The sequence below is a fragment of the Tubulanus polymorphus genome, chromosome 11, assembly GCF_964204645.1.
Source record: "Tubulanus polymorphus chromosome 11, tnTubPoly1.2, whole genome shotgun sequence".
Taxonomy (NCBI): Eukaryota; Metazoa; Nemertea; class Palaeonemertea; order Tubulaniformes; family Tubulanidae; genus Tubulanus; species Tubulanus polymorphus.
Genome location: NC_134035.1, coordinates 1,586,782 through 1,613,342, shown reverse-complemented (window position 1 = coordinate 1,613,342; position 26,561 = coordinate 1,586,782). Strand labels below are relative to the sequence as shown.

The 26,561-nt window shown below is 40.0% G+C and overlaps 1 protein-coding gene across 2 annotated transcripts; it reads right to left on the bottom strand.

Moving 5' to 3' along the window:
- Positions 1-1,230: 1,230 nt before the first annotated feature.
- LOC141912625 (uncharacterized) lies at positions 1,231-26,561 on the bottom strand. 2 transcript variants are annotated; one of them, XM_074803935.1, is made up of 12 exons: positions 26,417-26,561; positions 19,934-20,264; positions 11,090-12,022; positions 10,249-10,304; positions 8,659-8,783; positions 6,989-7,343; positions 6,135-6,300; positions 5,467-5,595; positions 4,571-4,704; positions 4,120-4,226; positions 3,680-3,777; positions 1,231-3,223 (listed from the first exon to the last, which is right to left on the bottom strand). In XM_074803935.1, exons 2-12 carry the CDS (start codon positions 20,198-20,200, stop codon positions 2,783-2,785), a joined length of 2,811 nt encoding a protein of 936 aa, XP_074660036.1. In that variant the 5' UTR covers positions 20,201-20,264; positions 26,417-26,561; the 3' UTR covers positions 1,231-2,782. The 2 variants fall into 2 exon arrangements, with proteins under 2 accessions (XP_074660036.1, XP_074660037.1); XM_074803936.1 differs by lacking the exons at positions 19,934-20,264; positions 26,417-26,561 and adding an exon at positions 14,219-14,642.

Below are 26,561 nucleotides of genomic sequence, written 5' to 3'. Positions count from 1 at the left end.
GATCATCTGGGCAACTATATAGTCGAACTTAGTGAAACCGAAACCGTCAGTAAGTCGGAACTATATTCCGGAAATAGTTCGGAAATAAGCCGCATTCGGTTATTAGTTCCGACAACCCGTCGAATAGATACGAAAACCGAATTTGGTCCTATCCGTGTGTCGTATGACATATATTTCCAACTGATTCATGTATCGGGTACACAATGTCACGTCCCAGTCACGGTCGTTGTAAAGTTAATCCTGCGCGACGCTGGGCATTGATCTTAATCACGCGACCTGTAAACTTCTGTACTGAAAAATATGATTTATAATTTGTTAATACATGTCAAATAAGTGAAACCTGCTAGATTGCGACAGAGCATAGATTAAAAAATCTTTGATCCATCAAATCAAAACACTGAAATGTATATGAAAATGGAAATAAAGGCAAATGTAAATCTAGTGTACGCGTTGTATGGCAGGAATATTGGGTGAGGTCGTTTTCGATATTATTGAAACTGAATGGGGACGGGTCTGGGCAATGAGTTTATTTTCCTATGAACCTACGTTTAGTTCGACCCTCCATAAAGGTGTTGAAAATCTGATGTTCAGATTTGGCCCCCCGTCAGGTTTCATCATATCAGATTATCAACTTAGCTAGAAACGACTGGTTGTTGTACAGCACAGATCCCGCCTGATACCTGTCAAACTGAAATCATACAGTCGTTTCTATACAAGTTCAACACGTTTGAGACGTCAGGTTTCATCACATATAATTATCAACTTATTTAGAAAAGCCTGTTTCTCTTGTTGTATATCCCAGATCCCGCCAGATACCTGTCAATCAGAAATCATACAGTCGTTTCTAAATAAGTTCAAACACGTTAGTAACTAATCAATTACGTTGCCCAATTAACTAATCTAACGGTAGTTTGATCAAGTTTTCAATCCATGAATGCATTTAAAGAAATCATCTTTCATGGGTTTATCATATTGGCGGATTTCCGGCGAACTATAACCCAGTGAAAAAATTTATAGCAATCTTCGATATCTGTTTTGGAAAGGGTATTTTATCATACCTTGGGCCCAGGATGGAGCAAATCAGATTAGGATATAATCCTCAGACCAGATGAATGACCCCTAGTGTCCTTTTCTGAAGCAGTGTCTTGAAAAACCTGGCATCAACCCATCCAAAAACAACAACAGCACAATGAAATTTAAATCAAATTTTCATATTTTATTTTTCGAGAAATTCAGCACAGTATAAAAAACACCTGGAATGCAACACATCCAGTAACAGCAGAAATGTCGTTCAGTTAGTTTTAGTTCTTTTGGAAAAACCGGGGAGGGAAGAACAGAGACGACAGGGTGGCATAAAATCAACGAAGCGCGTCGGAGGAGAAAGACAGCGACCTTAGCTCAACTATAGGTTTATAGGAAACAAACTCATTTCACCCGAAACCAGCTGCACAATTTTCAGTTCAAATTTACAATCAAGTTATCAATCTGTAGCCTGCATCCTGTAGCCCTACGCTTCAGATAATCTACACACTCAAATTTTGCAAAGTAGTCTTTAGGATAATTCATTACGGTACATATCTGAAGTCGTCACTATTTTTGAGTCTACAATTAGAGTATTTCCAGTTCAATTTGAAAGCCTAATTTGTCATTTAGATATAAGTCATCGACATAATGATCGTCCCAGCTAGGATGACTCAAGCCAATTTGACTGCAATTTCTTTACCGTTGCAGCCTCTTCCCTGGTGTCTGCTGAAAGGGCTGGTTCCGGGCTACGAATTGATAGCTGCATGAAAACAATAACTTATCTCGACTACTCAAAGATAAACTGACAACACTGTGCAACTGGGTTCTGGATTTTACAACAAAAATGAAATCGATATAAATATATATCTATATATACATAGTATGGCTGAGTTGGTTTTTGTTTGAAGTACTTTCAGTACGAGTATCTTAAAATAAATCTCAAATAAAAAAATTTTCCATATTCCTAAAAATATTCCGTCCACATTTACGGACATCGAGAGATCGATAGCTGAAATGTGGCTGCGAACGTTAAAAGCATCTGCCCTAAAACTGAAAGATCTATTCCTTCTAAAATCATTAAAATCATTTTAGAGGGTTTAAATAAGGTAAAAAGTCTCTCGTGAAGAGGCGCTGAATTATAAATTTCAACCGAATAAAACTAAAAGGTAACACGGTTTATCACAATTTTTTCGTATCTCAGAACAATTTCGGTGCCACTGACAATAAATGACCCACGGGTAAGTTTTAACTTTAAAACCACAGCCTCAGTATTTCATTATTATGTATACTTGAAATAGAAAAAATCTGTACACGTTAAATGCTTTTTTTCGAGAAAGGACGACAAGATTTCACAACTGACGCATTATTATCATTAACAATTACGAATATCGATTTTTCTAAATAGAAAAATTCTCGCTCATTAGAGTTTACTTTATATCAAAGAATAAAGAACGCTCTCATTTCAAAATATTCTCAATAGTCATCTCGACGTAAAAAGTCGAAGATGAACAGGCACAAATTTATCGGTAATATCAAAATCCACATTTTCCAAATCATTTACCGTACTGGCACAACTTAACTATCAGTATTAATATGTTCTGAAATGGCAGAAATCGTGTCAAAACATTAATGATTTCATTTTATAAATATTCAGCTTTTTTATCTGCATGTAAATGGTAGAAAATTAACGAGAAAAACATTATTATTATTATTATTATTAATACCATTGTAACTATTAAGATCTCGATATCTCGCGGGATTATTGCCGTTTTGGTTCGCGTTGTAACGATACGCGATAATTCTCTTCGTCCGTTTTGTATTGCGCGCGCAGCAGGAACTCGCGCACGGCGTCGTTCTGCGCGTAGTTATATTCCAACGCGGCGATCTGATAGTGAAATAACATATCCTTCGGTTTCATGCTCATGAACGCCGGTTTTTCCTTCGCGACGCCGCCGTCGTCGTCCGACAGGTCGTCGTCGCTGAGATCAAATATCGATAGTTTGTGATGTCGACTGCCTTGACTCGTGTTACGACTGGACGACGCGTCGACCGTCTGCTCGTCGTCGTCGCTGTCCGCGTTATTGTTCGGATCGAAAGGTTCGTCTTCGTCTTTCAGTAAATGCAGCAATTTATTCATTTTATCTTTGGCATGTTGGTAAACGGACGTTCTGCGCGATCCGGTCGCCGCATGATCACTTTCCTGGTGAAATAATAAGACAATATTTCTATTAACTGATTAGAAGTGTTTCGTAGTAATCCAGTGTCTATAACTGCTCCGGAAATTCAAGTAAAATCATCAGTTGAGTTGATTTTCATGTATATTACAAGCTTAAAGTTACCAACTGGGTGGCCAGTTAACCGCCCATTTATAAATCCTCTGGGACTGGTTTCATAGACTGTTATTACCTTTAACCCAGGGGCTAACTCAATTGATACTGAATTGAGTTTGCCCCTGGGTTAAAGGTTATACCAGTCTTAAAAACTGGCTCCTGAGTTTTAACTGATTTTTTCTAGATTTTATCCAGATTCTCCAGGTCAGAGGCCACCATGATTTTGTAGGTGGAGAGAAGTGACATTCTAGGTACCAGTGCCCAGGGTTGTCCATTATTTTCTCAGTGAGACTTGAGTTTATCACAAATTCATAATCGATACTTACAGTCGTTTTCTCATCAACATTTGGCTTCTTTTTCTTCTTTTTGAGTCCACTAACATCTTGAGCGGTGTCTAACGCCATCACAGTTTGTAGAAATATACCTGTTTGAAGGTGAGGAAAACATTCTCTTATGAGTCCAAGACTATTGTTCAAGTTATAGTAGTTTGTAGATGTTTTTTAGGGAAATTTCACAGAATTTTTGGAATATACCAAAATGTTGATTAATAATTCAGTGGCGTTGGAAGTGCAGTGACTACAGCGGCTAAAACTGCGGCAATAATTTACTGAATGACTTTTTTTTCCATTGAATACGTTTTTGAAGAAATTAAGTAAATTCGCCGCGACAATATTTAGAACCTGTCCAAAATCGGCATTTGGCCGCAGCAATCAAAAATTGCTTCCAACGCGCCTGTAATTGTGGGTAATATGAAAACGTTACCTACCAATGAATGGTAAACATGGAGGATTATCTAATGCTTTCTCAAGCGCTGTGCGATACTCTGAATAGTTATTTTCGTGACTCATAAAATCGGACAAATAAGCAAATCTCCTGAAAATTGAAACAACATCACAAAATGAATTCTCGACGGAGAAAAAAACTCAATGGGAGAAAAGTTTGAATTTGGATGAACTATAAGCCGCGTGATCCCACAGCATGGATCAGGTTGAGTCGCACACAAATAAACCACTCACTCCGTACTAAACAATTCTCTTAAACAGTTCTGGAACCCTGTAGCAATTCAAAGGCAATAATTTGACCCACCCTAAAATTTGACGCGGGCCCGATCCAATGGTTTTGGTCGGGCCAAACAGGCATGGGCCCATTTGGCACACATGTGAACAGTTGTTCCAAAAACGCTTACAATAAAGGGTCCGAATGCTAAGATAACTTACTTGTATTTTCGAGGTGATTTGTGCATTACGTGGTTCCACGTATCTTCTAACCGATAAATCGGAGTCAACTGTAAACCACCGAGAATAGCGCGTAACGAATTATAGTTCTTCACGCTGTAACAGCGATCGGCGATCTAGAAAAAAACAGAACATTCAAACATGAATTCGTATGACTGATAATGGATTAGAAATCAATGTTATAGTTCAACTGCCCGTTCATTCTCGTCCTATTAAGACCTTTCAGGTATGTGCTACTAATTTGTAAATAGACAGTCAAGACTATTTTCATTTTGGTGTCTGTGATGTTGAGATTTACTTAAAATTGTGAAACGTTAACAATGAATAAATATATCTACGAAATTGTGGGTTCATTTATCAAAGGATTTGTATCATGAAACCGTCATAGCGCGAGCTGTAGAAATAAGTCGTTCGTTACAAAATTAATTCCGTTTTTCAAATTGAAAACTAATCCCTGCTCTGGGATGTTTGTTTTTATAGACCGCAGGTTTCAAATAGACTCGAGTCACTATGGAAACTATGAGGAGGCATTAGAATAAAACGATCTGGACCGATCATCTACCAGCGCCACCTGGAAGAACTTCGCTTGCGACAAGCGGAATCTTCTATCGCAATACAAGCTGATCGACGTTCTACTGCACATCTGGTGGATCCTCACAAGTGGAACCCGCAGTATTTGATGTCCTACTGCATACAAGGATTCCTGAGCAGGTACTCGCTTGCCCCAAGTGGAATCCCCATTGCTACAGCAGTGATTTCATTGACTACATTACAAGATTACTGTTTTAACCTGGCACCAGTTTCACAGTTCGACTCGTGACTTATGAAACTTTAAGAGGCGTTCTATGAATAGACAGAGGGTTCATTCAAATACTTACAGCGATGAATAGATTAATGAGTTTCGCTCGTCCCGCGATCGTTTCGTCCAGTAGAATACACGTAGCGACTAGATTCGCTATTCGTTCGAAAAAGTCGATCAAATTCATTATATTCGGAGCTTTCATATACTGCAATTAAAACATGATTAATGACAATTCAATTAACGTGAAATAAGGCAGGTGCACGCGCGTGTTGACAGAGAACTGTTTTAGAGTAACTTAGTAACGAAAAACAGCAGAATTTCATCCTCTGATTGGAGCCACGTCTGCTCAGTTTTCGCTGGTGCCCCTACATAGCGATGATCTAAAAACTAAAAATCCAGCTTCAGGCAATGATTTTCAAGAAGTTTTCTCATTACAAACCAACTTTAATCATCTTAACAAATTGATTTTAATCATGAACATGACTGCAATTCAATCATAGTTTCAACGATCGTGTGCTGTCAGAGAACTGTTTTAGAGTAGCCAAGAACAGCAGGATCCTCTTTATCCTCTTATTGAAGCCATGCCACCTCAGTTTTTGCTGGTTCCCCAGATGGCCATGGCCAGCATTGCACTAAAAATCCAGCTTCAGGCAATGATTTCCAAGAAATTTTCTCGTTATAAACTAATTTTTATCATGAACATGGCTGCAACATAACGAAACAACTCGGACTCCTTTCTCTCACCTTGTCGCGTTTCGTCCACGCGCAGTCGACGAGTTCCGAACTTGGAATGTTAAAGAACAGACGTTTATCGATCATCGTGAGTTCCTCGGCGACGATCGTCGGACTCAGATTCAACAAGAACGCGATCACCATTCGGTCGTCGTCTTCCGGGTCCAACACGAGTCCGCTGCAAAATACATCACACACAGATATATTCAACTAGCAAAGTTCAAGTACCTGATGTTGTTGCTGTATTAAACTGCTGATTAAAAGCAGACAATGAAAGCAGTAACGAAGTTGATATTTAGGGTGACCTTGGTTACAAATGATATCAGTTAAAAGAACAGCGCGCGAGGAGTGACGTCACGTAGAGGGTCCAAACTTCTCTTAAAAAATCTTATCTTAACTTTATCGTATCGGGACAAAATAGACTTAAAGGGACAGTTGCTCAAATGTTGTATACAGTCAACAGATTCGAGACATCGAATCAAATGAAGATTCCTTTCAAAATTGACGCTTCAATCATTAATTATCGCGAGAATTGTATAAATTGGGTTGAATTTTCCAAAGAAATGATAAATAATTAGTCAGTTAAACGATTGTGGAAAAATTCATTCCCTAAGCCGGGCATAGTTGGCCTTTGCATCGCGAGTGGAGGCGTAGGGAAGAGAGGGGAGAGGGGATTGACAGCGATGGTGTGACACTAGTCTCTATCAGTGACAAGAGCAGTGTATGTCGGTTACAACTGGAAGAGACGGTCGTATCGCAGAAAGTAGAACATGTGACTGGTATCGCTGGCAACGCAATTCACAGCAACTGCCAGCAAACCATCACAAGGCCGACCTTCACCCGCCGAAAAACTCTTAATTTCTTACCATTTCGAGCTGAGTCGTCGTTGTATAATATCAAATTTCACTTGACCCAACATTCTGTTTTCGTCCGCAGTAGACGATGCGTCGTCTTTCAACGCTTTGAATTTCAGCATTTTGCGAAGTTTGTTGCGTAATTTCGTTCGTTTGTCGTTCGACGACGATTTGTTCTGGAATTTGTAAATCGATTTCGCAGAGATTCGTTGAAAGATGGTTTTCTTGCCGCCGCCGCCGTCGACCGGCGTCACGGCTGCTGATGAGGTAGGGCTGGTTTTCGTGACCGATTGACTGAATATTGGTTTACGCGTGAACGTCGCTGGTGGTGGTTGTTGAATACTATCATCTCGCTGTCTCGCTGTAACTATAGACAAGACAAATAAAATAAGATTTCGAGAACAAAAAAAGAAAATGGACCCAGTTCCACAGTCGTGAGTTAAGATTTGACTCTAAATGAAAATGAACAAATTTTAACTCAGAGTTAGTTCTAACTTAGTACTGTGGAACTGGGTCCAGGGTATACACGTTAAAAGGGCAGGTTACCTAAAATACATCGATACAAATAACTGTACACTCCATCTTACATGGTAGCATTGGGATTGAATATGTCACCCGAGTTGACCGGATTCTGGGTTGGAAATGAAGGAAATTGAAAGTATTGTCGAATGAGTGTTTGTAAAATTCACTGACTTGAAATAGTCGACCAAATCAAATTGAGTAAAGAATCCGGGAACTAAGGATCCTAGATTTTCTACCGAGTTTAGAATCAGACGACCTCAGGATCATCGAGAATCAGGGAGCTCGGGTAGAGTCGGGACTGCTGTAAATATTTCGCCGAGTCGATGAACGGAGAGATTGAAAATCTTTCCAAGAAAATGTTTGTTTGTAAAATTCAGACTTGAGAACAGGTTTGCCGAGTTGACCGACACAGAGTAAGGCTAAGTCTACTGCTCTACTGTAACGGAGCTATTAGTAGAGACGAGTGTTTTCTTACAATTAGTCAGATCAATGGTGACAATTTTCCAATACTAACAACAACCTATCTAGCTAACATATCCAGATAACGAAATGACCTTCGGTAAGATTGATTCTGTTATACAAACGCAGTCATTACGATATAAATAAAGAAAGATGAAAAGAAATGAATCGCAATAAATACAATACAAAATATCTCATGTAGGATCTCGGTTAGTATGAAAGCTTAAGCGTGATTTCTTGATGAAATGTCTGATTAATTATCTAGACAGCGATGACGTCCGAAACATACGTCAAATTTAATCTGACGAATCGTTTGAAGTCGGTCGTGATTAGATTGAAGACGTTCGTTCGTTCGCTCGCTGCAGTTCTACGAGAAAATAAAAGCTGCTGGATATAGCCGCGATCACACGGAGATGATTTGGCCCCGGGTTAAAGTTGTTCGGATCAGGCTCGAGTCAAATTTGGCCCGTGCCTAATCAAAGGGCGCATTCACATTTAAACCACTCACTTGATACTAAACAATGCTTAAACAAAGCAAAGAGAATCATTTCTGGAACCAGTTGCAATTCGCACGCAATCATTAGACCCTGCTAAAATTTGACTCGGGCCTAGTGAGGCCTAATCTGGCACTGTCCAGATTTGGCTCGGGCCAAAAACACTTGTGCAATGGCGGCTTATAGCAGGTTTTGCTGCTTTCTTACCAGGGCTACTGTCGGGAGTGACAGACGATCTACGCACATCCTCTACAACGTCGTTAATACTTTCCAACGACGAACAACTTTGTATCGTTTCCAACTCGTTCGTAGAGCGTATTAAATGCATCGACCTGCGATAAAAAAAAGAGGCGATCGTTAGAAATATGCAATTTTTGAAAATAAGATTTTGTAGTAGATTTTTAACAAAAAAATATCAGAAGAGTCTATCTAAACTGGTGGGAATACTGATCTGACAATCAGAATTCTGCCAAAAACATCAGATGAAATTATCAAAAATATTTTCTCTGTATTTTCATCATAATCATAGTGATATTTTTTCTCTTTGCCCTTCCTTTCTTTCTTGGCAAAAATCTGTCCACCAAGTACAGTCAAAGTTCATTATAACTTTTTAATGCAACTGTTCTCTTAACGCCAACATTTTTCAGTGAACAAATTTGCTCCTGACTCAAATTCAATGAACATATATAATTCTTTATGATGCCAAATTCGTTATAACACCATATTTTTTTCATGTCCTAAAAGTGGCATTACAAACGACTTTTACTTGTTAAGATTAGGTTAAAACACTTAGACAAACAAAGCATACCTAGATATTCAATAATGATCAATTACGAAAATATGAATCCACGATCCGAAGAAAAGGCAGTGAGAATGTTCACGAAACGACCTATCACGAGCTGATGATTACAGCTTTATGAATACGATGAACGAATGACATATATATATATATATATATATATATATATATATATATATATATATATATATATACCCAGAACTACACTACCGGTACTAGTTAAAATTAATCAACCACCCACAGATTCTAAATCCGTGACAATCAACAGATTTACGGAGGTGAACATTCGTCGGTTCATTTGGTCGTGAGGTTCTACTTACAGGCACGGTCATTTTCGAATGGATTGATCAGGACTTTCAGTGAACATCCTGACAAGAGATTGTTGGCGACGTATTACGTATGCGCTTTCTATCAATATGAGGTCATTATTTTCTTACTAATAGTTGCGATCACACGATGATTTGCCCCGGGTCAAATTGGCACGGATCATGGCGGAGTGTCAAATTTGGCCGGTGCCTAATTATGGAGCGCGTTCACAAACCACTCACTTGATACTAAACAATGCTTAAAACAAAGTGAAGTGAGTCATCCAGAACTATTTGCAATTCACACGCAATAATTTGGCCCATGTTAAAATTTGGCCCGGTCCAAAAATGCTTGTATGATCGCGGCTAAACACGCGTATACATGTTTTTGAACTGAATTTTTTCATTTTTTTTAAGTCTGTGAAGCTAATTTGTCTAACTTGCACTAAGTCAATGACACAATGTGTGTACTGCATACGTCAGGGACAAACTACTCAATCAGACTGAATGTCTAATTTATATAACAACTAATCGCATTACAGACCGATGATGATCATAATCCGTAATCCTCTCACGATGGTAAATAAACCGGCGAGGCGCGGCGTGGCTTCACGCACACCGGGATAAACAACAAGCCAGATCTCCTCAGAGTATTGACTCCTCCGCGTGATGAGTTCATCGAACTATACGTACCTGGAAGTTTTCTGGACCGTGCTCGGTCGTCTGTGCGTGACGAATTCGACGTGACCCTATATTATAGAAAACAGAACGATCCAATCAATTTAACATTTGATGAAAATAAATACGCGATGTACGTGACGATTGGAAGCAGACGTCGAACGTGCGGCGCGCAATTCAAAATGAATTATTAATGTCATTTAATTCAATTTATATCTCGACTATCCCTCCCGGTAGAGATACGCGGTACAAGCGCACTGCAGAATGTGGCGCATTGAAAATCAGTTTATTTCATTGAATTCAGATCATCTTATATGATTTCAGCTGAATTTACGTCATAGAAATGAGATTGTCCAGCAGTGCGCGCATGTTTTACAAACCAGAATTAGTTTACATTCAATTCAAAGCTCAAATTCACAAATAGAATAAGATCTAGGTTGGTTAAGGGTCAAGGGCAGGGATAAAAGCATCAATTTAGGGTATACATGCTAGATGTAAGGACCTCGGCTTGACAATCACAATATGATTTCTTAAGTCCTCAGGACGGCCACTTGTATTTGACTTGCTTTTCCCCAGACTATTCCCTTATGCACGCAGTTGTTTTCCCTGTCTTGTCTGCTGAGAATCCAATCTAACACAAGTCAAATCAGTCAGACATAGACGGAAACTGTTTTGATTTTATGGTGATCTAGCAATCTCAACAAATTTCCCTGATTTTTTAGGGTTTTAAACAAAATACTAATGACTTAAACCCTGATTCCGTGGTCAGCGGCGCAACCCTGTTCACGCACTTAATGATATTAGTCAAATCAATTAATCAATAGTAAAGTAGCAGCGTCGTAAAAATAGTTCATACCTTCGTCGAGACGGTAGCAGACGGCGAATCGACGCTGCTGAATACGATCGGATCACCGTCGAGTAAACTCGGTAGCGAATACCACTTCAATAATACTGTTCGGTCGATGAAAGCTGCCTCCGACATGTAACGGTTACAGATAAAATGCGGACTCGCCGCGGCGAAGTCCGACATCGATAACGCTTTGCGTAAACGCGCGCCACCACGCGTGGCGCGCACCGCTTTCGGTTTTTCCAAACCGAGGATGTTAGATATTCCGAGCGACATGCGACGTATAAACGCCGCCGGCGCCGACGTCTTCAACGACGTCGCGCCAAATTTCTGAAATTGTTCGTTTTTAGAGACGGTAGTTCGCTTCGATAATGGCGTAACCCATGGCTCCGGTTTCATCTGCTGCTTCGTCCGCTGCGTCTGCCGTTGCTCCTCCTCGACCTTGACTTCGTCGTCGTCTTCGGTGGCAACAGCTGAATCGCTTGAACCATGGGTTGTTGATCCGTTTTTTGAATCGGTGGTTGAATCGTCGGAATCATCGTTTTTTAAATCGAGTTGTTTCAAGTCGGCGATCACCGCGTCTAAATCATCGTCATCTTCTTCGTCTAAATCGTGGTCGGTTTTACTGCCCGCCGTTTCTAACGGCAACGTTTCGTCGAGTTTAGTTTTTAACTCGCCGTCGAATTCATCCCCGACGTCATTTTTATCTTTCTTCGTTTTATCCGCCGCGTCTTTCTTCTTTTCTTTTTGCTTTTTGTCTTTTTTCTTTCTACCCCATCCCGATGATTTTTTGTCCGATGTTTTGTCGCTGGTTGCGGCGTCGTCATCGTTTTTACGAAGCGACTGCACTTTATTTTCCCAATCGTTCCAGACGTTCGCGTTGTTAGCGCCGCCGTTTTCACGCAATTCCAAATAAATCGTTTCATTGTTGAGCAAATTCACCTGTAATTAGAAAACAAAGCATTTATTAGAAAAAGTCGTAATACAGTGCATCTACACCACTGTACGGTGTATGAATCGATGATGGACTTTGCTAGTACACCGCATCGCAGTGTATTGGTGTAACTAGTAATTTGTGAATATCTCAGATGGCAGCACCTGTCAAACATTCTGAAATATGAGTAACTAAAGATACATCGCACCATGGTGCAGATGATCTTCAGCGGTATGCCTGGTATACAGAGCACTGGGGCCGAATTTACAAAAATCTTCAAATTATCTCAATCAGTCAGCACTAAGTAGTCTACTGTACCATCCAACTCGGGTATCACTGTCAAGTCAAAAGGTCAGACTTAAGCAGAGTCTACTGGTATCATAAAAAACACATGTCCAGAGCTACCTGTGGCAAGCGAGCGTGCGAACGACCGGCGCCAGAGTCATTTTCAAAGTACGGGTGTACAATGTATCACGTTAAATGTACATCAATTTAATGTCGACATATGTTGAGGTGATTAAGATATGGATTTTATTCATTGATAAATGTAATCGGAGTAGGCGACAGAGAGAGAGAGAGAGAGTTGTCACAGCAGAACGTATTTGAAATATCAGCATACATGAATAGCATGCATGCGTTCATGTATAACAACTACTCCTATTACTAATGTATTTATGGAATTTGAAAAATGTTTGTGAAAAATCGAAGATTGCTGTTAACGAGAAATATTGAAAATGGTTTTAATGACAGATAATCTGAGAAATCTGATTGCGGTTAATGGTGAATTAAAGGCATCACAAGAAGAGATCCTGTCTACAACGTTAACACGGGGACCGCCCGGTGGTTCATGGCTTCCGAGTCCCGGTTATGGCAGCCCTGGAGTGTTTTGGTCATAAACCTTTGGCTTATAGAACAAATAGAATTAAACTATAGACCTGCTGATAATGTCCCGAGCAATACTCTGTGGTTTATAGGAAAAAAGAAATCCTTGAACCTGTTGATGATACCCTGAGCAATACCGATTGGTTTAAGGGGTTAAAGACAATCTGCTGTTTATAATGCCTGCAGTGGTACTTGGTGGGTTGGAAGGTAAAGAAGGCTCTGCTAATAATGTCCTGAGCAATACTCAGCGGGATGAAGCAAATATAAAAAACCTTGAACCTGTTGATAATGTGCTTAGTAGGGTTCAGCATGTCAAAGAAAAAGGAAACCTTGAACTTGTTAATGCCTTGAACGTACCCAGTGGTTTGAAAGTGACTAAGACAAGTCAACCTGTTATCGACGTCCCGAGTGTCTCTCTGCTAGTCGAGGGGGGAAAGGTAAAAAGGTAAAATAATTGTAACCTACTGATGTCCCGCGAGTGGCGCTCAATGGTTAGAGGCATGAAAAAAGAACGAAGAAATTCCGTGGGTAACCTTAGCAGGGCATAAAACGCAACAGACCGAGGCAGCGTGACATGGTTTATGGCGCACGGCGGGTTTTAATGGGCACAACACACGTTCCTCCTCCTCACACCTGTACATTCACAACTTTATCGTTATTTTGATGATGATGCTCGGCAGTGTGTGAAGGTTATACAGCTAGAAATACTGTTTTGATAACGCTATAAAACAAACATATTCAATAACTACGGGCAACTAGAAGAGAGTAAGATTATATCACACCGGGTGCCAACACTTATAGGTGAACTGATATACTATATACATGAGCATTAACTGATCGAGATTCCATGAGAATCTACGATTCCGTATACATTTCAAGCTAAGATTCGAGACCTCTCAGTTCTCTCAAACTGTCTTTGATTTTAATTCTTGATAAATTGAATTTCATTTTTGATCTTCTATATTTGTATTATATCGTGGGTTTTCACGATATTACCTCCACTCGGCCTTATCCTTCACTTATCCTGTGGCCTACACTACCATGAACCTACTCCATCCTTAGAACACTTAGCCTACTCTAAATATAGGCCCTACCCAATACCCAAACCCTCATTTCAACTAGTACTGATACAAAGGTAGGTTGTCCTGAGAAGCCGATAGACACCATTAAATTGACAATTGTGCATTTGAAGACTCGCCCCTAGGGGAAAATTTGATATGCAAATCTATGACAACAGACCGACGTCCAGGATTCAACCCTTTGATATCCCCCAGAAAACTCGCTTTGCAGATTCGAGAAAATCTTCAACGCATAAAACTTACATATTTCGCGTATCGAGTCAGTTTACAACGCTTCGAATCACCGTCCAACAATATATTAACATCCCACATGTTTAATTATCATATCCCTTACTGCGTACAAAATATCTAACAATCATCTCTCACATATCTACGCTTTTCTCCGTTTTTTTCTATCATAAGCGTCAAAATGGCGAAAAATATAAATCAATTCCGCGTGGTTTATTCGTGAATGATGAAAACTCAAATGTTGTCACAAGCGAAAATTGCAAATCTATTGCAAACGGTTTATCTATCCGTAAATGATGAACTCTCTGATGATGTGATTCATATTATTGATGTAATTGACACCTCGAATTGCGTTTGAAGTTGCGACTGTTATCGTGCTAAAACGCGATGCTCCATGCTCGCTCTGTCACATGGCGTGCAGTAGTCCTCGGTCGGACGTTCATTGTTCTCTAATACGCCGAACAAATGAATACGGGTCCCTTTTATTAAATCACAGCCCGGCGTTAGTGGGGGGTAGGGAGGCGTTTAAAGCTATTCCGTTAAACGTTGCTTTTTACGAATAGACGCGCCGAACAATCTGTTAACGTAAATCGTAACTATAGAAACTATTAGTTCGGTCGACGAATTCGGCTACGCGAAAATAAAGAAAACAAAAAAGCATTTTATCGTCTGTCGATAAGAACGGCTTCCGATTTGACGTGGCGACAAATTCTAACGAATCTCTCCCCCTCTCTCTCCCTCTCTCCGAATCGCATTACGCATTATCTCGAGGACGAAATGTGTCGTTCAACGAAACACAAAACCACGACAGAAATCCGCGCGCGTAGGTAGCTTTTTTTCACGTTTACCGAGAAACGGGGTACAATGCGTCGAGGTAATGCGTCGAGTATTATTAAATCGAATCGATTTTCGTCGAAAACTAATATCCCCCATATTTTCACACTGTTTAATACGCAGTTAGCGCAATATGTCGGATGTGTTTGTAACGACGACGACGACGTCTACAGCGCGTCGATAATAATCCGTAAAATATAAATTTCACAATCCGCAATAACGTTATCTACTCGCTTCGAGATCGCATCGGCGACTGAGCAGCTTACGTAGCGACATATCAACAAAATACAACAATTCAAAGTCGTTCCTCGTGCGCGTTCAAGTTAAAATAGTTATTTGAATCCGAGCAATAGCGGAGATATCTGTCTCTAGTTTCCATATCCCATTGTATCTATCCCGTTGTATCTAGTTTCCATTCCCGTATCCCATTGTTCGATTATCCTCTGCTCTGTCCTCGGATCTCCAATCGCCATAAACGCCTAATTACGCGTGAAACTGGATGATTATGTTGGACGTAATGAATACGAGATGGAAGATGAAGACTCGCTCTCTTCTAAAAGGCGTATCTCGAAAATCTGATCAAAACAAAAAACAAAACGTCAACTGCGCGCTATCTCCAAAACTATTCACAAACCATTCATTTTTGAAACGCTGTGTCCGACCATAAGCAAATAGTTCAATGGTTCAACGGCATATTTCCAGATATAACAGGCTGCACACATGCACATTGACGTGTACGCGTACTAATTGCTGCAATAGAAGTACTACTAATTCCGATCCGAACCAACTGAATATGATATAATTCAAATGAATTGAACGAACGAACGAACAGCACGAGAAGAGTGTGTACGTATACAAACAGTATCACATGTGACAACATCGCATTGTTTGTTGAACGAATTGATCGAACGACCGACGACTAGAGGGGTGGGGGTGACTCGGCGACAGTGTCGTAGGGCGGGAACTCTATAGCAACCGTAAAACTAGACGCCGCTCGCTTTTAACGCGGCACGTATCAGATCTCAACACATCTTCACTCGATTCACTTCATCTACAGTTCCGGTGTCATATACCGTGGTGGTTTCCACACGTGAGTGCCGGTCGTTGATGTATGGTTCACTCTCATTGTGATCCTACAATTAAACCTATGCCAAAATAGGCTATCGGAAGGTCATTTTATCATTCAGCTACTACTACTCTTTCGCAGCTAGGTGCCGCACCGGGCCACAAATAGACATGTGTATTGCAAATATGTATTGAAAATAGTATATTACGTAGCTCGGTTTATTAAGTTTAAAAAGCTTTTTACTAAGTACAATTAAAAGTATGACCTGACGATGATGATCTCTAGTGTAAGATTGAAACGTCGTGTTTTTACATTTTAGAAATAAATTCTCGATTTTAAATTCTTTTAATTGTACATATTGGGTTTTTATCCTATTATCCGTTCACCACGTTTGAGTGTGACCCACAAATGAACATCGTACCCAAGTTGTTTCCAAATCGACCCACTATTAATGAAGCTAAGTAACTAAAAGACAGACACACAGATAGACAGTACGAGAGGGTCTCACCATCCTCCCCCGGCAGGGATTCGAACTTGATGGCATCGAGATTGCCACGGCACGAAACCCTGCCATAATCGACCGTATGCGCAGATACATGCGCAGTTCAGATGATGTGATTTTTAGCCAATCAGAAATCCCGTTTTATTTTAGCCCAGGTTTTCCCATTTATAGTTCTTCCTTGAAATTTGCCTCAACGATTATACAACGAGCAATCTGATTGGTGCCGCCAGTTTTCGTTCGGAAAGCTGCGCATGTACCTGCGCACCCGGTCTACGGATGCAGGGGTTCGTGCCGTGGCTGAGTGTAGCGATGCCATCAGGTTCGAATCCCTGCAGAGGGAGGATGGGGTCTCACAGAAGCCGGAGAATAGACAGGCACTGTCCGGGTTGTGATGTGGAGTAGTCTAAAGCAACTATAAAACTAGATGCTTTAAACAATGTACACATAGACCTAGACACATCTTCACTTGAATCACTTCAACAGTTGTGATGTTGTAAACCGGTTGCGGCTGGTTTCTGCTATTAATCGCGGTCGCTGTCAGCTTTAACCGCAACGAGATAATCTCGTACAGTGACACATACTAATGTCGTCTAAAAACAACTCCTCAAATGATGGTGAAGTTTTTCCTATTTATCGCGTTGAACTATGAAAGGAGATATTATCCAGTGCCGCCTAATGGGAAACCTGTTTGGCACGGACCAAATTTGGCCCTTCCAAAAAGATTGGACCGTGACCAATTATTCTTAGTGAACCCTAATTAGTCGTGGCAGTAACTCACCTCACTTGCCATAGCATTGTTTTGATAGTATCTTAATAACAAGTGACAGTTTTGACTCTGCCTGGTCCGGCCAGTTTGACCCGGGCCAAATCGGATGGTCTTTTTAAGTTGGCCGAAATTGATCTGTTCTAGAATGGAACAGGACAATTTGCAATAGACTGGTAGCTGCCGCGTGGCAACCCGCGTGGCAACCCGTCTGCCTGAGAAATCTTGGGTGGTGTAAGAGCAATGAAGGGTTTGCAGCCAGAGTTTGCGTTGGCATGAACTACAGCCAGAGGCAATCAAATCAAAATCTGGCAAGCGAGGATGAAATACCATAGTGTGAAGGTGGCTAACGTCACTGCGTGATTGTGGCTTACCCTTAAAACCGAAGAGATGAGTGTTTTTATTCGTTTTTTAAATTGGTTGTTATTAATGAACGCCCCCTCATCAAACACCGGAATGAATCATTACCCAACACGCACACCCCACGCACGGCGAGTAATTCTTCTGATTTCGTTTACGACAAATTTAGCGTTAATTAAATAAAGTTATCGTTGATTCTATAAACGGACGACGTCGCCCGGTGTCGTCCGCGGTGCTGTGAGTAAATACGATTCATTAGCCAGATTTCACGGAATCTATGATTCCACGATTCCCATTCAGTGTTAGTCAAATACGCACTCCACCACACTCACTGCGTACTCTTAACTGCGATTATTAAATATCATATCCAATATTGTTCGCTTTATCGAAACCCGTCAAGAATCAATATCACATGAACTTAAGAGCTTTTAAAAGTGAAAGGTCCTCTCTCCAGTGGAGAATTTTGAATAGTTAATTTAAGAACCCCCGCATTCAAGTGGCTATTTGATTGGCCGATTCATTATGTTTACATCTACTCGGATTTCTCTTTTGCAAAACGGTTCAACTTTTAAATCGATTTGCGATGAACAGAAACTGAATTAATGAGGAAATTAGATTGACTAGCACTAGTGACTATTGACTAATAGAGTTATATCATATTTGTGAAGCGATCGTAAATGGCTCACTTGTGAACAGAAAGGTGATATAGAAATTATCGAGACACATCGCGATTGATTGTCATTGACCGCACTATTTACGCTCAAATTCATCATGAATCATCGGCTACCGGCCCCTCTTACCGTAGTGGCCCCCATTCAAATTATCAATTTACAAAATCCCAGAGTTTTCCCTGATTTTTCCATGCGATTACACAAAATACTCGGTGAATCAGAGAAATTTGCTGGTTTAAAATGTTACGATTTATTCATTTTTCATTGAATCGTGTATCGACGAAGAAACACGCGGTCAATAATATTATCCGAATTCCCTGAGTTTTCCAGGTTTTTGGTAAAATTCGTCAGTTTCTCTAAGTTTTCCAGGTTTTCCATGTCAGTGGTTACCCCCTGTTGCTACTGATTACTGGGTTACCACGCTCTTAATTCTTCTACATTTCAATTAAATTCAAATCAACTTAGGTCCATTAAGCAAATCATTAATTTTCAGTGAAATCGATACGATATGAAAATGTGAATCTTATCTATTTGATGACTCTAATTGATTGTATTCGGCCTGAAAATCCGATTTGAATTTCATTGAAAATGAACTTATTCTTTCGTTACGAATAACAGTGTATTATTGCGCCATCTGGTGTGTGCTGGTACTCCTTAGAAGCAGTCGCCCCATCCTCACTGCTGTTATATTCTATTGACGCACACAGCCGCCGGCGGTATTTCTTTGCCACCGATATTCGGTCAGCTTTTTCAGTGAGCAGAATTCCTACGGCATTTTCGATTTCAGTTTCGCGACAAGAAAATTATACATCATTATCAGTGACAGTTTGTAGACGCGGACAGACGGAGGGGAGATTGGTGTCGTCTGCAGGCGGTTTATTAACCCGGTGATAACCGAGTGAAGCGTACACCCATTATACGCACTGCTGTCACGCACATTGAAATAACTACATCATTTCGCCTGACCAAAAACGTCGGACCAGTATAGGTTTTTTTTAAAATCATCTTCGCTGGCGAACCAGACAAGGATCCAGACTATATGTAACAACCCCAGAATAAGCTAACTATAAAATCTATTTTCCTAACTCGCTTGATATCATTGACTAGGCCTATGCCATAGTAAGTAAATTTGATATATTTTTGTAGCGCTGAGTTTGCGCTATGTACTTGACATTAGTGTGCGGGGAACAGAGGATTGAGCTACGATTCAACCCTTGCCATGGTCTACACTGCAGTGCGGTGTATAATCGATGTTTGACTTTGCTAAGTTGATGTTATTAGTAATTAGTTTTAGATTCAATGAAAAGATGGCAGCACCTGTCAAACATAATGAAATATCAGTAACTAACGATACATCGCACCGCGGTGTAGATGCGCTAAAGCAGTTTGCCCATTATTCAACGCAGTGGAGGAATTTTTACAATTTTCAAATTATCCCCAGCACTTTCGTGTATCAAATAGTCAGCACTGAAAGGGTTAAAAGAAAACTTGGTGAAAAATTGATGAACTTGTGATTGAACCAGCGGTTACTAACCTGCAGACGCTTTCTTTGTTTATCGATGATCGAGACATCTAAAAACGGCAACGGCACCAGTTTAGCGAGTTCAAGGTCGTTTCCGCCATCGACGCGGTCGTCAGGCGGTAACGCTATAATCAGTTTATCGTTGGTCAACGCGGCGTGCACGTTCTTCGTACCGTGGCTGCGTTGAGTGACCAGAACGAACGCGCTTTCGATCAACACGAAATCGCTGAAGTCTTTATACTCGTCCGACCACAGCAATTCCTGTATGTTCGTCGTCATGACGACGCGTGTGTCAGGTCACATGACTAGGTCCGAGCGAAGTGGTGAACGTGACGATTTATACCTGTTGAGAAAAAAGAAGAAAAAGGTTGTAGTGACCATTCAGGCAAACGCTTAGATTGAGGAGTGCAAGACATTCCAGATCAACGTCAGCCCCCATCATCAGTTCATATAGCTGACCCTACGAGCAATACCTAACAACTTAACACCCATCTTATCTTTGAGCCGAAGCTTATCAATTTTAGAGACGATCTCGGTTTTTTATCCGACCTCACAACTTTACACCTGAAGAAAATCACAATATGGAGAAAAACGAATAGAGAATTTGACGTTTTGACTCAATTCTATGAGCTACAGTATTTTTTCAAAGCAGCGTAGTTGTAACAGATGTCTTATGGTTACAACTGCTTATATTGAGTTCAATGTGTAATACATCTGTTTTAAAATCGCTCCAAAATTGAGTCGAAACGTCAAAATACACGCTTAGTTTTTCTTCATACTGTGGCCGTTTTTTGTTCGACCGAGTTAAAGAGTATTTTTTTCTATGAAAATCTACTGAAGTTTTGTATGACAAGTATCAAAAGACTGAAGATCTTTTTTGGACTTATGCTTAGAATACAATGAAACTTTGAGCGTTGCTGTTTACTAAGTCACACCATGTACAGATACTGTTCCACAATTCTAGAATAAACCCGAACCTTGAACTATAAGACGAACATTATCCCTCAAACACGACAGGTTTTTTCTAGGCTTACACTTTTTATCTGTTCCAGATCTTCCTGTTTTGCTTCTACTCGCATTAGTTACTGTTGCTACGACGCTCTCATCATCAATAACAACAGATTTCATTATCAACGGTTGCCAAGTAAGAAGAGTCAGGCTAAAGAGGCTAATGAACACCCATAGAGAATATCTTATCTCTTGCTCTCTCTTCTTCAACTCTTTCTCTCTAGTCTCTTGCTCATTCTCCCCTAAATCACCCTCTATCTCTTCCCATCTCTCCTATCCTTGGACAGTGCACGACCACCACCACCACCTTCACCTGGAACCAGGTAGGGGCAAAACAACATTGACCGTGATATTTTTTGGATCGACCCTCAGCCAATCTCGCTGGATTATTACGAGCCAGATTCATTTCACGGTCCTGATAAACGATATAATAGGTCTATCATGTATGTTGGTGTAACTCTCCACTGAGCCCTAAACTGACAGATAACACATCTTGTGTTACGTTAAGTCCAATGCACACGACTTACAGAAAAAGAATATTTCCGAGCGTTTCCCTGTCTTGTGCGTTTACAAGAAACACAGTTTCGGGGAACAATGTTTCTAAGATCAAACAAGTTTGATTCAGTGTTTCTGAGTTTCCCAGCCTTGTGCATGCAGGGCTTAAAGAATCATGCCAATCGTTAAGAGATGATTTTAGCGAGTTTAGAAGCAGTCGAAATGCATCAGATTATCCAAAGATTTTTGTGTATGTCGGTCCAGAAGCAAAAGTATGGAATGCATCAGATTTTCCCAAAACGTATCTTGTTCCGTCCAATGTTTGCCTCATGTGTTCAGGCACCTTGTTAGATAAATAGCCTAAGGGTTAACACTGCTGAGGATATTTATATTTTCAACTGTTGTTATAATGATGATCATGGCATGTTTGTCTGTTCCCCCCACCCCCCTTCCCCCCCAAACCTTAGAACCTTCGAGTCTGGCATGCTGGTGGTTGTTTGTTGATATTTTGTTTACATAATAACAATCAACCCAACTCATTTTAACCCGATGTTTGACATCGAAGTTTCTATACTGATTATATATAATACATATGTAGGCCTTTCAAGTTTTTTCTATCATCAGGGGGAACGACCGAGAAGGTTTCTAGACCCTAGACCCTAGGACTGAATACATGGTAAGATACGAGGGATACTCATCCCCTCAAATCATAACAAACAAACTGTAAGACATCAAAACAATCCAAGTTTCAGGCTAGCCAGCCATATGGTTGAGGGTGTAACTTTCTTTGTGAAAGTCCTTTTATGACTGATGTAAAAACAGCCACCAGGTGATACATTGATTATAAGAGATTGCAGTTAAATTTCGATCAGTTGCGACGACGGATGAAATTCATCCAGTTTATCAGAAATTTAAATCTTACATCATATTTTTACATACATTATACATTTACGTATAAGTCGACCATGTGGATAAGATCGCGATCCACATTAAACAGATCCACATTCAATGACTGTAATGTATTTTCTAAAAAACATTTCCTGACGTTTTTGAAAAAATGACTTCGCCATGAAGTTGAGATACGTCGATCCGTGGTTCTTTATATCTCAGAAACTAAGATAGATACAATCCTGATTTTTGGTACGGATAAAGTAGGCCCTATACACACCCTTTATCTTAGTTGTCGAATAAACGCTATAATCCGTGTAAACTGTAGATAAATGAAAAAAATCCCACACTTCGAATTTGAAATTATACTATCAAATTTATTATTACGAAACCACATTAGCATAATTTCAAATTCGAAGTGTGGGATTTCTTCATTTATCCTTTATCTTATTAATCGGTTTAACTTAAAAATAAATAAATAGATAAATTAGATAGACGTCAGTTAGTGAAAACAGTGAAAACGAGGTTATGGTATATATATATACTGAATTGCTATATATTCGAGCAGCCTCTGTTCACTCTTTACCTTGATCTGTTACGGCTTATAAGTGGAAGTTGATTCAGACAGCGATGAAAACCTTCAATCTGATCAATGAATGAATGAATAAGTTATGACCTTTATATATATCTGTATATATTAAACAGCCGCTGATAACTAGAGTTACTAAACCGCAAACCGCAAGACGAGGTTAAACGGTTACTTACGCAGAAATATCGTATTGAGTCAATTGCTACCGAGTAAAGAGTTAATCATTCCTACGCGAATCTGTGCGAATCATGTTGAAATCTGAATCTTTTTTTTCTAATGAATCTATCATATCTTACACACACCCACACGATAGCGGAACGGTTCAACTGATTAATTACAACACGAAATCCGGTGATCAAACTTACAGTTTTTAGAATAAACGAAAGAATGAATCTAACGAACTGTTGTACTGTTGTGATTTGAGATGCGTATCATTGCGTCTAGATCGACGCTGAGATTGTCTCGTACAGAACGCGATTACATCAACACCTGAACCGTGCGAAACCATGGTGAGATTTTGATCATCACAGAATAACAATGGAAATAGAGAGAAACAGAGGGGTGAGAATAGAGGGAGTGAGGGAGTGAGTGAGAGGGAGGGGGAGTGAGAGGGTGAGGAGTGAGGGATGGGAGAGGGAGTGAGAGATGGGTAGGGCATTGGGGCATGGGGAAAATGGGGCAAACAGAATGAAGAGAGTTAGATAAATACAAACTGGATGGGGAAAGAGTGAGAGGCAGATACGCTTGGAGGATTGGATCAGATGAACTGAGGCAGATAGGCTTGGAGGATTGGAACAGATGATCTGAGGTAGATAGGCTTGGAGGATTGGAGGAGATGAACTGAGGCAGATAGGCTTGGAGGATTGGATCAGATGAACTGAGGTAGATAGGCTTGGAGGATTGGAAGAGATGAACTGAGGTAGATAGGCTTGGAGGATTGGAGATGAACTGAGGCAGATAGGCTTGGAGGATTGGAGATGAACTGAGGCAGATACGCTTGGAGGATTGGAGGAGATGAACTGAGGCAGATAGGCTTGGAGGATTGGAAGAGATGATCTGAGGTAGATGAAGGAAAGTGTTAACAAGCACCGATAGAAGACCGCACGACAGAGACAAAAGCTGTCTGATGGAAATGAATTACACGACGATGAAGAGACATGTCGCAAGCTCTCTCAGGGGATCTAATTTATAAATCAGTTTGCGTCTGCAGGCAACAAGTTCCCATCGCATTCGCTTAAATCGATAATAATTCTAAAAACGAAAATAGCCTCTTTTACCATGTATATTCATAAACATTAAAATCGAATTCTATTTAAAACGAAGTCGACATTATTCATACGATAAAATATAACTATCTACATAGTCTAAAATATAGGGGGGTCACCTCAACTGACCATGAATAGCTGAATTAAACTGTATACTTCAACAGGGTGGCCACTTTCATTCGACTTGCTTTATGACTATTCCCTGATATACATGTGGGTTTTTTCCCTGACTTGATCTACTATAAGAAATTAACACAGTCAAATACGTGAGACATAGACGGAAACTGTTTGATTTTATGGGCGACTTTCTCACCAAATTTGCCTGACCTCCGCTTTTAGCTTTTTCACAAAAATCCCTAACTATTGCCTGACTTCTTTTAAAGTGAAAAAAATTCCCTGACTTTTCCCTGATTTCCAGGTGTGACGCCCATCCGTTTGAGTTAAATCTGTTGACTTATCTAAAAACCTGACCCCCCGACCCTCGGCTTACTAGCTTCTCACAAAATACAGAATATCTAAAACTTACATTTATGGTAAAACGTTACTCTATATATCCTGTACTCATGTACAACAGAAACCAGTTTCAGACACGTCAATACAACGGTGAATTTGTCACTGAAGAAATTCGTTCTTAGTTCAATGAAAAATTTTACCAGACGACGAAGATTTGTGTGTTTTACGAGTGAAAATAAACAAACGTCAGGCGATAAATCTAAACATTGAGTATATGACGACTTGAATAGAGACAATCGAGCTAACTTAACACCTGAGGAAACTATGAGAAGATACATGTTCGAAAAATGAGCACGTATCGAACCCAGTTAAAACCTGGGCCCAGTTTCACAAAAAGGTTTATCTCTTAAATCGACTTAATTTCTTCATTAATTCAATCTTATATCGATTTAGGCCTTAATCCTTTTCTTGAAACTCGATCCTGGGGCTCAACTCAATTTGAGTTAACCCACTGGCTGAGCCACTGGAAGAAGTATGTGCACCCCTAAATCTCCAGATTTGAATGATTGGTTTCTACGACGTAAAAAACAGGCCTCTATAGTGCGGTTATTGTTTAGAATTAAAATTAGTTAATTTCCGATGTTTCATCTTCGTAGTGAAATCTTAACCAGAACTGTAAAAATGTGGTCTCGATTGTGGATTTTGGTTTTTCGATTTCAAGTTTTAATCAAGAATGGCGGAATTGGCTTCAGTATGTTTAGAACATTTTAGAAATCATAGTTCCCAATTGATGACATATCGTTTTTATCAACATCTATAACTGAGAACGTACATCGACCTCTGAATCTATTCGCTTCGATATGGATTGAGTTACGCGCAGCCTTCGAAAGAAAGGATAAAGAACCTGAAATATAGCTTCTAAACAGGTACATACATCTCTGTGCAGCTGAGTGCAGCTGCGTTGATATTACGATCAAGATCAAAGAAGAACTAGAGTATAATGTATAATGTCATTAGAATCACGAGATATTCGCTGAAAGCAACATCATACAGAAAACGCGCAGCACGGCACTGATGACTTTCCTGTTACATTAATCCTATATTCAAGACATCAAAGTTGGAACCCCCTGTTCAGTGTATAACACAGGTACTCGAGTGCAATCATCACTTAACAGGTTTCATTGTGGATATAACTGTGAAATAATGCCCATTGAAGAAAATATCCCTCAAATTAATCAGTAATCAACGGTAAGACCCTCAGTAACATCTTTCATATTCCTGTTCAAATTAATCAGTAATCAACGGTAAGACCCTCAGTAACATCTTTCATATTTCTGTTCAAATTAATCAGTAATCAACGGTAAGACCCTCAGTAACATCTTTCATATTTCTGTTCAAATTAATCAGTAATCAACAGTAAGACCCTCAGTAACATCTTTCATATTTCTGTTCAAATTAATCAGTAATCAAGTGGGTAAGACCCTCAGTAACACCAAGCAAATCAAATCAGTAGGGTCCGTACAAGAAATTTGGAAGAGCTTTGCTAAAAGAACCTACATGATTTTGAGCAAACACTATACAGTTTAACAGTTTTATCTGAAAAATGCATAGTACTCGAGTATTCAAACAGTACTCAAAGAGTAACACGTGTAAAATAATCAAATAGTTCTCAACGAGTAAATTACACAACACGGCAAAAAAACCGCTCCGTGAATCAATCCATCACACTTGGCGCTTCTGATCTTAAAACAACTATCAACAACTATAGAATTTACAAACATTCCGCTGCTCACCTACCCCGAAATATCTCGACGGTCCAGTTCCACACGTCTACTGTTAACCCTTTCAATATCAGACCGCTATTAGAAAACTTATCAAAGGTTGATGCGTCATGAAACACTTCCCATCATTTGCCTTTAATAAGTTCCCAGCGGGCGGGTCA

What these genes read in the sequence shown, in the direction of transcription:
- LOC141912625 (XM_074803935.1), bottom strand. Translation starts at nt 20,200, where the DNA reads ATGACGACGAACATACAGGAATTGCTGTGGTCGGACGAGTATAAAGAC. An exon ending in CGACGACTCAGCTCGAAATG is followed by an intron (nt 6,301 to 6,988) that starts GTAAGAAATTAA and finishes TGTATTTTGCAG; the next exon opens with CGGACTCGTGTTGGACCCGG. An exon ending in AAATCACCTCGAAAATACAA is followed by an intron (nt 4,227 to 4,570) that starts GTAAGTTATCTT and finishes TTCAATTTTCAG; the next exon opens with GAGATTTGCTTATTTGTCCG.